The 14,610-nt window shown below is 41.1% G+C and overlaps 1 protein-coding gene across 11 annotated transcripts in view; it reads left to right on the top strand.

Annotated features, from left to right (window-relative positions):
* Positions 1-14,610, top strand: part of NCALD (neurocalcin delta) — a 405,829-nt gene that overhangs the window by 54,208 nt on the left and 337,011 nt on the right. For 4 of the 11 annotated variants that reach the window (XM_034668388.1, XM_034668401.1, XM_034668400.1 and 1 more), the window contains one exon: positions 774-840. The exons of the other annotated variants lie outside the window; for them this stretch is intronic. Coding sequence is in view for 1 of the 4 variants with exons in the window: in XM_034668401.1 (XP_034524292.1) it covers positions 774-840 (67 nt within the window). In the remaining 3 variants the exon portion in view is untranslated. Of the gene's footprint in view, positions 1-773; positions 841-14,610 lie in introns of those variants that run through there. 11 annotated transcript variants of the gene reach the window in all.

The raw sequence follows: 14,610 nt of genomic DNA, 5'->3' as shown, positions 1-14,610 counted from the left end.
GGCTTGTGTCCTCTCTCGCTGGCTGTCTCTTTCTCTCTCAAATAAATAAATAAATAAAATCTTAAAAAAAAAAATAAATAAATAAATTATGATGGGGAAAATAATGAATTAAAGCTGTAATTTATTCTTCTGTATGATCAGTGAACTACCACCAGGAAAAAGGATGCTGGTTAAAATCTGTAAAACCTCAAAATGCAAGGGTTGTTACAGGTGACTTGAAGACTCCTGGGTTCATTCTACCTGGTTTGTGGTTTTTGGTTCCTGGATACTTCTCTGGTGTTATGTTAGCGTTCATTGTGTTCTTTTATAAGACTCTTGCCAAGCATTTTGAAACTTCCAAAATAGCATTGACTGCTTCTCCCCAGGATAGCATGGAGCAGATGGATTCCTGGACCTCACTGCCTTTAGTCCCAATTCCCCAAGCTTCTGTTGGTGTAGAAAAAAGAATCTGCATTTTCAATATTACTGGAGTGAAGCCTGGGAAATTTTCAGTTTTGAGCCTTTAAATTCCAATGAGCAATGTTATTTTTAGATTTCTAGTATGCACTTGGGGTTTGTGAGTGAAATTGTATTAAGGAGCGAAGATGAGGGCTCACGTAAGGGGGCGGTGGTCTTTTCCCAGTAAGCAGCCATTCCTGCCTGTTCTAAAGATTCATGGGACTGGGAAGTGGCAGCCTGTGAGCTGCAGACACCCAGGGCAGGAGCAAAAGCACTCACTGGACTTTTATACCCAGTTTTGCATTTTGGGTGCAGTAGTCATTTTTCTTTTATAGATTCCATTGTCCATGTGGCTGGACGAGGATGTTTCTTGCCTTGCGTGAGGAGTTTGTGTCTCAGGAGGTAATTCCATTGTTTCTTTGTTTCTTTGCAAGCTGCAGATACTGTGTTAGCTGTTTAAACAGTAGATTGGTAAAGTATTTAAAGCAGTTTTGACTCTAGGCCGCTTTCTGTTCCCCTTTGGTTGACAAATTAGACACATCAATAAAGAACTACCATATGAATGAGCTAATTATGTTTTTGCTGTTGAGTGAATAAGGATCACCTTGAAAAATCAAAGTAACAGAGAAATAATAGAAATAAGAGAAATAATAGAAATAAGAAAAATCAAAGAATGCATACCCTTGTAAATTTGGATTAAATAATATAAATGCAGGGTGGTTACTTTTTTTCCTAAATACTTGGAATTTTCAAATTTTATGTATTTGGGTCTCTTAAAAATGTATGTATTGACATTAAAACAGTGTTCTAAGTATTCCTGTGATTATTATTAATAGAACACTTCTCTTTGCCCCCAGCGATGGGCACTTTGCCTGATCACCTGAATTCCTGCTACCCAGAAATAATTACTGTTTTTTCCATATTTTGTTTTCATGCTATAGCTGGTATTTGGAAATCTGCTTTTGTCACTTAACAGTCTGTAATATGGATATATTTTCATGTTGAGAAAGACAGACCTACATTATTTTAATAGTTACCCAAGACACACTGTGTGTTTGTGTGTGTGTGTGTACACGTGTATTAAATAATTTAACTGACAAGTTCTTTGTTGATATTTTTATTTTAGATTCTTTTTTTACTATTATAAGCAACATTACAGTGGGCATTTTGTATATAAATCTTGAGCATTTTTCTGATTAGTTTCTTAAGATAGATTTCTGGGAATGGGATTTTGGGGCTCAAACTGTGTATATTTTACATTTTGATTTATTCTGCCAAACTCCCCTGCAGAAAATATGAATTCATTTATATTCTCAGCAACATCAAATTGAGAATGTTTACCTGTACCATTACTAACACTATTTATTGTAAATCTTGACTTGCTTATATTTTTGAATTCTTATATATTTGTCTCTTCATGGGGATTGCAAACTAAATTAGTCAGGATCTAGTCAGAAAACCCAAGACCACACTAGGTAATTCAGATAGCAGGGATTTCATACAAGGAATTGGTTCCACACGTGCTGGAAATCTGAAAGAGCAAAAGGAAATGCTGAAGTCACCCAGGGGAAGTAGCAGGAAAAGGGCAGAATGAAGAGAACCAGGAGCTCTGGGGAGGCGCCCTGCAGGGCAGGGCTGGGCCTGGGGTGGTGCGAAGTCTGGCTGCTGAGGGACTGCAGAGAGGGGTCTGACTGCCAGGTGGGTGTGGCCCAGCTGCTAGCACATCTGAGGGGATTTGGGGTGGCTGGTGTTGGGAGGGTAGAGAAAAGCTGGGGTATGATGTCAGCAGAAACTAGACACCAGAAAGAAGTCCCTTCTCCCTCCTCTTGCCTTCCACTCTCCCTGTAGGGCCTTGTGTTGGCACAGCCATAGGAGACACCAGCTGACAAGGGAGTAAATGAAATAAATTTTGCAGTCCCAGCCTCGGCATCACAGAGCAGAAAAGAGAAAGCTGTGCTTGGAGCTAAGAGGCAAGGGGTAACGAACCAGCCGTATTTGTTTGCTTGGGCTGCCGTAACAAAGTACCATGAACGGGGTGACTTCAAACAACAGAAATTAATGTCTCACAGTTCTGGAGCTTCAAAATCAGAGATTAAGGTGCTGTCCTTTTTAGAAGGACACCAGTCATATTGGATTAGGGGCCCACCCTATTCTAGTATGACCTCATCCTAATTGAATTGCATCTGCAATGATTCTGTTTCCAAATAAGATCACTTTTTGAGATACTGGGCATTAGGACTTCAATGTAGGAAGTTTTGGGGACGCACAATTCAACCCATAACACACTGGTACATAAACTTCTTTAGAACAGGGCCCTTTTAGCCCTAAAATGCTATATTAACTCTTTTGTATTCTTCAAGTTCTGGGTACAAAGAATGTGCCTAATAATTATTAAATAAATGAATAAATACTAAATTAAATGATGCACATTCATCTTTGGGCTGTTAAGTCTAAAGTCATGTACATATTAAATTGAAATTACAAAGAAAATTCATCAGATTCTTAAATGTTAGATATTCTCAGAATTTATAAATAGTTAAATGTCAAATGTATTCAGAGTATCCTGATGGTAAGAAACTTAGTCCTAAATTTAACGTAAGAATATACTAAGTTTTAGTTATTTCATCTCTATCTGTAATGTCAAGAAAATCACTTATCCTCTAAGAAAAAAGATTTTCTAACTTAGGTGGACTGAGGTCATCTCCAGTGGGTGGAGGCTACTTGGTCAACAACTTAAGACCACAACATTGTTGTTTTTTGGTTAGGATTTGAGTTTAGGACATAGGACCTATCTTTATCTTTTCTTTAGGGTTCCTTCTGGGGATCCAGGCCAATGTGATTTAGCATGCTGTGGTCACCTGCTAGCTTCTACAGCATTCAGAAGGCTTTGTTGGGCACTTACAGCAAAAATGGAGTTGTCAATGGCTGAACTGCTAGGAGATTTTTTTTTTCACAGCCATGAATCCCAATGTAGGCTTCCTCAGAATGTTGATTTCATGAATGGGAATTTTCTGTTTCCCAGCCTCAAAGAATGGTATTTTCCAAATGTTAAAGAAAGACGTTAACTAATGAATGGAATTAAGTTAGGTGACTACCATGGCTTCTTATGCCAGCAAGCACTAGCAGATGTCAAAATGAATGAACAAGAAGTCGCAACATTTAAAAACATTAATATGCAAAAGCAGATGATCTTGCTTAGTTCAACAGCTCATTTTTGTGGGCTTGTGTGTTTCCTGCTGTAATTTCATATCACATGAACACATATTATGTAGTAACTCTTTCCTAATGTATGGGTTAGAATTCCATTTAAGTTCTGCAAAATGTGTAGAACATTGTGACCTTTGAGCAAGCTAGATAAACTGTGGTTCCAGCAATTAGATTGATGTGGTTCCTACCCTCAGGGAACTTACCAAGGAGTGGGGAGTTAGGAGTTTGTTTAAAATGCCTGTGCACAAAGTCAAACCTATGATGGAGGAAGCTAGTGCCCAATGTCCTGGCTCCTGTGGTTTTATGTGAAACCACGAAACTTACCTTTGATTGTTGCCCTTCCTCCTTCATCTCTTTCCTTTTGTGATACTTCTTCTGAACTCAGAGTGGGGGGGAGGCATTCTGGGGGAGAGATGAAGTCTCTAGCCTTGAAACCCTTTCAATTCAGTGATGGAGATAAACAAATACTCATACTCAGTAAGATGTGTGCTGGAGCAGAATTAGACAAGCTCTGGGGGAGACCACAGGCTTTGGGGGGGCCAGGAGTCCCAATCTTTTTGTTTTCTTGGGTCTTACCAAGGGGCATGGAACCCAGTCAATATTTTTTGAAGGGGGCAACACAGTTAGTCCTGGGAGTGTTCAGAGAAGGAAGTTACATTTGAACTGGGTGTTGAAAGACAAGAAGATGATGGTGTAGGAAAGGAACCCCTTTTATCCATATCTTTTGTCCCTAAACCCCCTTCCTTAGATACCACTAAAATTTCAATTATGGCCATGGGTGTGACGTGGCCCTTCACTCTGTAGGGTGTTTCTTGGGTAAACTTCTTTCCCCCAGATCTCAGCACAGGGCTGACTCAACCAGTTGTCAGGAGCCATGGGCAGGGAGTCTAGGAAACTGGATTCCAGTACCAGCTCCATCACTAACTTTGAGATCTTGAACAAGGCATTTAACCTTTATGGATAATAAGCTAAATATGGGTAATGCAATAAAATGTATGCAACACCATATAGTTATCAAGCATTATTGTGAGTTACCATCTTACCTTAACACTGATTTTGTGTACATGGATTACATGGAAATTACCTTTCAGGAGATGGACATCCAAATGAGGAAGCAGACTCATGATCTGAAGTTATGTGGGGGTGGTGAGTGATTCTGGGTTAATTTGTAAGGACTCATGGAGGGTTTGTTTTAGTGTATTACTAATAGAGTGCTGAGGGTGAACTGTTGCCGTCACAGGGGACAGGCTGAGCCAAGAGCGGAGGTTCAGAGCAGAGAGAATCCTACAGAATGAGTGCAAATGAGGTTGTTTATCCATTCATTCTTCAATTACCTATCATGTTCCTACTATGTGTCAACAGGGATCAAGACAAACACAGTTTCTTCCCTTTTGAAATTATCTATCAAGGAAAACAGTGAACAAATAACTACATAATGAATGAATTATATTTATTATAATAAATGGGAGGGAGGAAAAGTACAGTGTGCAATGGAAGCAGAGTATAGAGACCTCACCTGATGTGTATTGAGAGGCCAGGGAGCTGAGACAGATGAATGAGCTGGCCAAGAGGAGAATGGTCATGGGAGAGAAATCAGTGCAGCAGGAGCCTCATATGTGAAAGTTGAGATGACAAGAAAATGGGTACCTTCCAGAAACCTGAAAAAGGTTGGGGCAGACCATGAAGAAGCTAGAAGAGGGTAGGGCACTATAGACTTCGTAAAGAATTTTGGACTTTGTCCTCCGAGCTCTGGCAACCTTGGGTGTGTTTGGGTTGAGCAATTGGTCCCTATTGGGTAAGTGGAGATGAAGAGAAGTGGGCAGGTATTAAAGGAATTTCAGAGGAACAACTGTTTAAATTGGGGATTGCTTTTATGTAAGTGGAAATGAGAGGGGAAATACCTAGGCTGACTGCAGGTTTTTGGGTGGATAGTGAGGCTACTGGTGAGAAACATCTGAAGGAGACACAGGCTATGTTGGGGAAGACAATGGCCTCAGTTTTGGATGTTATAAACATGTGTTGTGAGACATTCAAGTGGAGATGTCGATCTGGAAATCAGAATTTGGTCTCAGGATGGGGATCTGGTTGGATTGTGGACTTAGGTGTCTTTAACGTATGAAAGATTATAATTGTTTTTTTTTTTTAAAGATTTTATTTTTTATTTATTCGACAGAGATAGAGACAGCCAGCGAGAGAGGGAACACAAGCAGGGGGAGTGGGACAGGAAGAAGCAGGCTCATAGCGGAGGAGCCTGATGTGGGGCTCGATCCCGTAATGCTGGGATCACGCCCTGAGCCGAAGGCAGACGCTTAACTGCTGTGCCACCCAGGCGCCCCTGAAAGATTATAATTGTAACCACCTGAATGAATGAGATTGGGAATATAGGAGAGAAGGAGAAAAGGGTTCTTTCTGTCTGTTGGGAGTAGAAATAAAGTAAAGGTGGGCAGGATAACAAAAGGTGATTATTTCAAACCTGAGCCCTAGGGCAAAGCACTTCTGTTCTTATTAGTCAGACACATTCTTAATTTGGAGGCTGCTGTGCTCTGACTCCGGGGCTCTTTTGATTTGACTTAAGTTTCCCTTCTCTCCCTTTGGGAGTGGTCTGTGGAGATGACCCATGACATTGGGCCTTATGGAAAGGTTGGCCTATTTTCTCTTGAGTTTTTTGAGTGGTTGTAGAGTCTTGGCATTAAGTATTCTTAACTGACACTGGGGTCTCAACCTCCCTCAGAACTGCATTTCTTATCTGACTTTTTATATCAAAGATTTTTTGTTTGGTTATTTTTTCCCCATCAAAACTGTCCTCAAATTGTCCTTCCCTTCATATATTTTATTTTTATTTTACCTAACAGCAGTAACAATTTATATTGTCTATGTCAAGTTTTCTTAATGTTGACTTCTTCTAAGGGCCCCATTTGGTTTTTGTTTGTACATTAAATCAAAAACAGTATGTTTCATTTGGCAATCAGAGCTTTTATTTAACAATTTAAAAATAACATGGATTACTTTTATGTAATATTAGAAAGTTACTACCAATCTAACCAAGTCTTATCATCTTACCAGTTTTATACATCAATTCAGTTTATTCTAAAAACAATGAACAATATATATATATATATTCACTATTGTGTGAGTCTAAGCTTCGTAGGGGAGGTATTTTTGTTAGATTTGTCTGATATATCTCAAGCTTGTAGAAAAGTGCTTGGCACATAGGAGGTGTTCAATACATATTTGTTAAATAATTGAATAGTGTGCATCAGGAATACAGATAAAGGTGTTTTAAAAATATCAAAATATCAATATACTTACCCCACCATCCTTCTCCCAAGTTTGGTGAACATCTTTATGACCATTACTTTGAACGCTTTATCAGGTAAATTACTTTGCTCCATTTCGTTAAGGTTTTTTCCTGAGGTTTTATTTTGTTTTTTTCATTTGGAACGTGTTCCTCTGTTTCCTCTTTTTCCTTGACTCTCTGTGTTTGTTTCTATGTATTAGATGAAACAGCTTCCTTTCACAGTCTTGAAGAAGTGGCCTCATGTAGGCAATGAAATTTATTGTTCAACTCTGCTCTAGCTCTTGGTTATTTCTTGAATCTTTGTGATTATCCAAGCAGTCTATTTTATTTTAATAGCTCCCAGTTGTTGGGGATGTGCCAAAACCTGACCACGTCCCAAAGGGGAGGATATCAGTCAGTACCTAGATTCAAGCCAATTGGAAGTCAGATCCTGAGACAGTATATATATCTACGGTCCTATGGGACCATAAGCATAAGCCCTGCTGGCCACTAGACCGGGTGATTTGGAGGTGTCCCCTAGGCTACAGTCACAAAAATTGGGGCTCCAAATGAGTATATAAGCTCCTTTCTGAGAAACACCTGTGAGCGTAGCAAAGCAGAGGGAGAGCACAAAGATGGCATCTGGCAGTCTGCATTCCCTGAGAACTCCTTGGTGACCTCTAGATGTGTGCCAGACCTGAAGTCGGCCCCTCAGCCTGAAGCTCCAAGACAAACAACTAGGTTTCTTTTACAGACCAGGAGTGTGTTTCAGTCTGCTCTCTGCGCAGTACCCTGGGGATGGTAGCCTGCCAAGAACTCTTTCCCATTGTTATAGTTCCATGGGACCTAGGAATGCAAGTCATCCCCTCCACCCTGCCGGACTCCACAGCCAGGCGATCGAAGGGTGTCCCCTTGGCTGAAGCTGCAAAATCTGGGACACCAGATGTGTACAAAAGCTCCACTCTAGGAGATACTGGTGCTGCAGAGTGTGTCAGAGGGAGAACATGAAGATGGCACCTTCCAAGGAAAAAGAAAAAAAAAAAAAGAGGTGGCACCTGCTGCTTGGAAGGTAAAGATGGCAACTGCCAAGAAAAACAGAAAGTCTGGAGTTAAAGAAAAAAAGAAAGAAAAGGCCCCACTGGCTTAGCAAGGGGGAGGGAGAACAGGAAAAAATGGTGCTCACCAGCGCCTCCATCCCAGAGGGTACCCCGATAGGTCTTGTCCCCTCAGGGAGAGGCTTTAAGATTAGCAAATGACTGTCTTTGACAAGAAGTCTGGTTGTTTTTCAAACGGCTGCTCCTGCCCTGGGCCTTGGGTGAGCGAGTCTGCAGGCAAGCCTTTCAATAAGCATTTGTTTGCTATGGCCTTTTGGTCTTGTGGGTGTGCACTCTATTGCTTTTCAAAGCCAGATGTTTTGGGGATTGTCTCTCTCAGGTGCAGGTCTTCAAAACTGGGGTGCCTATCGTGGGATACAGACTCTTTGTTTCTCAGGGAAAGGCTCTGGATTTTGAATTCCCTGCTGATTGTGGGTTGCTTAACCGTGGGTGGAGTTTATGGTGGAACCAGGTCTCCGCCTATCCTCCCTATCTTGATGTGGCTCTTTTCTTGTTTGCTGATGTGAAGCAGCTGCTCAGCTAGTGATCAGGTCTTTTTCTAGAGGTGACTGTTCCATGTGCATCAGGATTTGGTGGGTCTGTGGAAGGAGGTGAGTTCAGGACCTTTGGTACACCCGTCATCTTGCACAACCTCCCCCAACGTGCTTGCTCCAATCAGCAAATTCTCTCTGCTGTGGCATTAGATGAATGGCGGTTAGCTGAATTTCATTAATTTTTTTTTAAAAGATTTTATTTATTTATTTGACAGAGACAGAGACAGCCAGCGAGAGAGGGAACACAAGCAGGGATGAATGGCGGTTAGCTGAATTTCATTAATTTTTTTTTTAAAGATTTTATTTATTTATTTGACAGAGACAGAGACAGCCAGCGAGAGAGGGAACACAAGCAGGGGGAGTGGGAGAGGAAGAAGCAGGCTCATAGCGGAAAAGCCTGGTGGGGCTCGATCCCATAACGCCGGGATCACGCCCTGAGCTGAAGGCAGACGCTTAACCGCTCTGCCACCCAGGCGCCCCTGAATTTCATTAATTTTATACTTTTTTGGGTTAAGAGTGTTTTATTTTTGCTTTTTGGTCTTTGTGACTGTGGGATTGCTAATCTCTATTAATTTATTCAACTAATGTAGCAGGTAGAAATTTCAGTCCCAAAATTTAGACAAGTAAGAAATATTACATGTTTATTTTTAAAAATTAATTTAAATTTGACTTGGAGCTCTCATCTTCCAGACTACTGAAAATACAATCTTAGCTGTTCTGGAGGCCCTTTTCCTTATCAGTGTTGTACCAGAATGGAGAAGGCTTATGGTTAAGGTACTTGGAACACAAATAAAAGGCCTCTAATTGCAAATACTGGGACTTGGGCATAGAGTTCAGACCTTCTTGCTGTAACACAAACACACACACCTTGCCGTGTCCTTAGGACATTGTCACTAGGGGGTGGTAAGATCCTTCCCTTTCATTTTGTCTTCCAGCCCCAGCCAACTTGTTCTAGCCATGGTGGACAACTGTTGAAACACACCCATATGCCTTTGTTTAACATAATAAATATATTTTATTTCCTCGTGCACTGTTGACTGTAGATATTCTGGCTGGACAGCTCCCCTCTAGGCACTGACTCGGGGCCCTGGGATATTTCCATCTTACAAATTCACCATCTTTCAGGGACTCAAAGTCCTTTGCTTCCCACCATGTGGAAGGAAGAAAAGAATATGGAGGATGAAACTCTTGGCCAGATAGTGACACACAACACTTCCTCTCACTTTCCATTGATGAAAACTACTCCACGGCCTCACCTAGGTGCACGGGGAGCTGGGAAATGTGTCTGTGGCTAAGCGGCCACTTTCCAGCATCAGTTCTATGCCATGGGAAAGGAATATGAATCTTCAGTGGCTGGTCAGCTATCTCTGCCACACTCCATTCTCTTTTTGCCAGTGTCAGTTAATTTTTACTCGTATCCCTTTGTTGTCTTTAAGGGCACTTAGCTAATATCTTCAGTGAACTCAGGTTTTGGGGGAAAGCATCAGGAAGGAAAATATCTTGTTAGAAACTTCACTTCGAACTTTGAAAAGCAAGATTTTTCCAAGAGAGTTTGGCTTGACTACTTTCACAGAACAAGGGAGAGAGAAATACAAAGAGAAGAAACACAAGTTAATTTAGTAATTAATTATCTTGTCATGCAAATATTATTGGACAGCTACTATGGAAAAAAAACTAGATTATTTCAGAAATAATAAGTAGATTTAAGGAAATTCAGCAAGGTGATGGAATTGAGAGTAACCGGGCTGGGGTAGGAAGGTGACTTTAGATTGGGTAGCCAGGGAAGGCCTCTCTGGGGACTCGAAGATAACTGTTAGGCTGAGATCCAAGACAAAAGCAGCTCTAGCCTTTTAAAAGTAGTGGGAAGAACATCCTAGACAGAGAAAACAGCAAGTGCAAAGGCCCTGTGGCAGAGTACAACTTGGCTTATGTGAGGGAATAGGAGAGAGGCCAGAGTGGCTTGAAGAGAGAAATGGGATAGGATGTGCACTGAGGCTGGAGATGAAGGTAAAGACCATGTCAGCCAGGGATTGTAGGCCATGTAAAGAGTGGAATTTTTTCTGGCTGTACTGGACAGCCACAGGTGGATTTAAGCTGGAGCATGAGATCTCCCTGATCACTCTTGGCCTGGCACCTGTCACTTGGTGTCCAGCCTCTTGATGAGCCTGATGTATTTCTCCAGAGCATACCTGGCATGTAAATGCACGAAGTGGCATTTCTCTGACCTTTAAACATTTTGGGCTTTGGATCATGGTAGATCACGAAATTAGTTCTCATGTGGGATTGTGGGTAAAACACCGGAAAATAAAGCCAATCGTGTAGAACAAGACAGGTAAAAGTGGAGGACTGGAAATGTAAATGCAGTTCTCCAGAACAGAACAGGTGTGGTGCATGTGATGGGAAGGATTCTGGCATTGTGAAGCCAGATGGAAAATAATATTATTAGATGAGGAAAGGTAGAAGGGCAGGAGCCGCAGGCCCTGTAACATGAAAGGGGAAGTCTGTTTGCTAGATGTGGCTCGGTGTAGCCCTATAGTCTGTATTTCTGTTCCCTCTTTCATTGGGCTGGTTCCTGCTGCAGGACTGTGAGGTGTGGTGACCCAGTATGTGGAATGTGGTCCTGAGTACGGATTTCTCTAATCAGGAGGAGTGCGTACAAATGATACGGCTTAGGCTGCTGAAAAGATGTGTGTTTAACTTTTAAAATCTGGTTTATATTATTTCACAATTCAAAATACCAGGTATCAGGAGGCGGTTGTGATGATTCAGAAAGAAAACTCCTCATCGTACTTAATGAGAGTCTCTTCCTGGAAAGTCCTTGTTGAAGGGAAATTATATCATGGTCATATAAGGGCAGTTGTGTGCGTGCGTGTGTGTGTGTGTGTGTGTGTGTGTGTGTGTGTTTGGGACAAGAATGATTCTGTATCACTTAAAAGAACACAGTTAAAGGATGAGAAAAATGCCATAGCAGAGTTAAATGTTTGGATACGTTTTTTCCAATGATCTGTGATCTGAGTTTGGTGTCCCGATAGACTGCCGATTTAGAATCTGTTTTTGTTTTAAAATGGCTTCATGAAAAAAGACACAAACAAAAAAGCAGACTCTTTAATATAGGGAAGAAATTGGTTCCCAGAGGGGAGGAGGATGGGGGGGACGGGTGAAATAGGTGATGGGGATTAAGAGTACATGTATCGTGATGAGCACTGAGTCATGGAGAGAATTTTACACCTGAAACTAATATAACATTTTCTGTTAATTATACTAGAATTTTTTAAAAAGTTAATAAATAAATACATGGTAGTCCATAAAAATAAAAAACCTGTGGAGTCCGACGCTACCTCTAGTAGTTAGTGTCAGAATTGAATTTAACTGTAGGATACCCAGCTGGTGTCAGAGAATCAAAGAGTCTGAAAATTGGAGAATTGGTTGTTGATTCCCTACCACATTTTGGAATGGCAATAAAAAGGAACGCAGTACGGCTGCAGGCCACAGGATAAAGGAACCTTGAAAACATGCTGAGTGAAAGAAGCCAGTCACAAAAGACCATGTGTTGCGTGATTCTGTTTGTAAGAACGATCCAGTGTAGGCAAACACAGAAAGACAGCAAGTAGACTGGTGGTTGTCTAAAGCTTGGGAAGGGGGGTGGTAACTGGATGGGCTGCTGGTAGGTAGCTTTCTTACTGGCGTGGTGAGCATGTTCTCAAAATAGGTTGTGGTGATAGTTGCAAAACTGTGAATATATTAAAAAGAAAAACCCACTGACTTGTATATGTTGGGTGAAATGTGTGGTATGTGAATTACATCTCAATAAAACAAAAAAAAAGAGAGAGAACGTGACACAAATGCAATCAAGGTGTTCAACTTTTTGGTGTTAGCTTTTTTTATTCAACATAATCTCTAGAGATTGATCCAGATGCTTGTGTATATTGGTGCTTCAGTCCATTTCTTTTTACTGAGGAGTATTCCATTGTATGGATGTGCCACGCTTTCCGTTGTTTTAATATCAATACTGAGAATGAGCGTCTTTTAAGATACTTACCAATCAATTGCTATTTTTTCTCCTCAGCATTCTTTTCATACCCTTGGCCCCATTTCCTACTTTCCCTTTTTAAATTAGTCTTTTGTCATGTATACTATGAATTCTTTTTCCCAACTTAACTTTGCTTATGAGGATTTTTGAAATAAAGTTTTTGACTTAAAATAAATAAAATAAAATAAAATAAAATAAAATAAAATAGCTTCAAATGCTTCCCTGTCACCTTAGGTGCTCTAGAGGCTAGTGTGCTCGAAATAAGCACAAATAGAAATAAGAGTTCGCACGTATGCGAGGGAGAATTCAGGGAGTGGACCCATTTCTCCTTATGGGTTAAGATTGCACAAACAGTTTGGAGGACTCTCTACGGAAGGGAAGATTTGTTGGGTCAAGCAGACAGCATTTTATCATTTTAATTTCTAGAATCTGAAAAATTTCTCTTAGTCTCCTGGAATCCTCCCTTTTTTTTTTAAGATATTTTTTTATTTATTTGAGGGAGAGAGAGAGAACATGAGCAGGGGCAGAGGGAGAGGAAGAGGGAGAAACAGACTCCCCGCTGAGCACCTGCACCAAAGACAGACACTGAGCTGATTGAAGCACCCAGGCGCCCCTGGAATCCTCCTTTAAAATGCAAATAATTCAGACCTAGGCCATTGTCACTTAATACCTACATTGTCCTCTAATGTTTCTGCCGGAATTAGTGGAAATGAGCTTGGGCGTAGGTGTCCTGTGATGGATGGAGAGGGGTAGAGCTTGGAGGAGGTCAGAGGGGGTCAGAACAAGGTGTTACAGGAGCTCCAGAAGGACTACATCAAGGACAAGCCTCAGGCCAATGCCTCCTTCATAATTTGGGGCTGTGCATAGGAGGACTCTCTGAAATATGCAATGGTTGAAGACTTTTCTTTAATATTTTGATTTAACATCATTTTGTGCATTTTGCACAGGTGACTGGGGATACAAAACTCGTCACTTTCTCAGAGTATAAGAAAGGTAGAAGATTCCTTTTCAGACATGCCTCACAGTGAGAGGTTAACGCTCACTGCTGACTTTCCCTCTTCTCCCAAACTGCAAGTCTTGAAAGGAAATGTTTTTCACAAGTCATATTCTTTTTTTTTTTTTTTTAAGATTTTATTTATTTATTTGACAGAGAGAGAGCCAGCCAGTGAGAGAAGGAACACAAGCAGGGGGAGTGGGAGAGGGAAAAGTAGGCTCCCAGCAGAGCAGGGAGCCTGATGCGGGGCTCCATCCCAGGACCCCAGGATCATGACCTGAACCGAAGGCAGACACTTAACGACTGAGCCACCCAGGTGCCCCACAAGTTGTATTCTTTAAAAACTAGGGTCACAATTGTAATTAAATAGCTATTGATGTAGTTAATGATTGCCCCTCAGGCTATGTCCTAAACTTCACAAGGGCAGAGCTGTGTCTTGTTCCGGCTGTGTCCTCCAGGTCCAGAGCCATGCCACTCACAGAGTAGGGGCTCAGTAAAGATTCTAGAACTACTGAACAAAGCTCTAATTAATGGCAAGGTGGTATGAGAGATACAAACCTCTCATTTTAGGCAAAAAGCTTAAACTGATCTTCACAGCAAATGCATAAGGTCCTAGGAAACCACCACCCAATTCATAAAATACATTTTAGGAGGAGTGAGGAGGGTGCTGGCCTTCATGAGGCAAGAATCATTTCCAGTTCTATGTCCTCATGGTAATTCCAGATTATGTGACCTGCGATGTTTCTTTTTGGACTTCTCTGTGCTGCCTGCATTTTGATCATTTCAGTATTTATTGGCCTGATCATTCAGGGAAAGGGAATGTGAAAAAAAATGACTCTCTGTACCTCTTGTTAGCAACTGTGTGTTGGGTACAGAAAATGAAACTAATAGCTGAAAGAATGCTCATGGGTTTTCTAGAGACTTATTTATCTTCCTACGAATAATTGAGAGCCATGCATAGTTATAAAATTATTTAAAATTGTCAAGAAAAACCCCATGACACTATCTACTTGGAA

This window comes from Ailuropoda melanoleuca, chromosome 9 (assembly GCF_002007445.2).
Source record: "Ailuropoda melanoleuca isolate Jingjing chromosome 9, ASM200744v2, whole genome shotgun sequence".
NCBI classification, from domain to species: domain Eukaryota; kingdom Metazoa; phylum Chordata; class Mammalia; order Carnivora; family Ursidae; genus Ailuropoda; species Ailuropoda melanoleuca.
The sequence above is the reverse complement of the archived record's forward strand: the minus strand, read 5'-3'. Positions and strand labels throughout refer to the sequence as shown.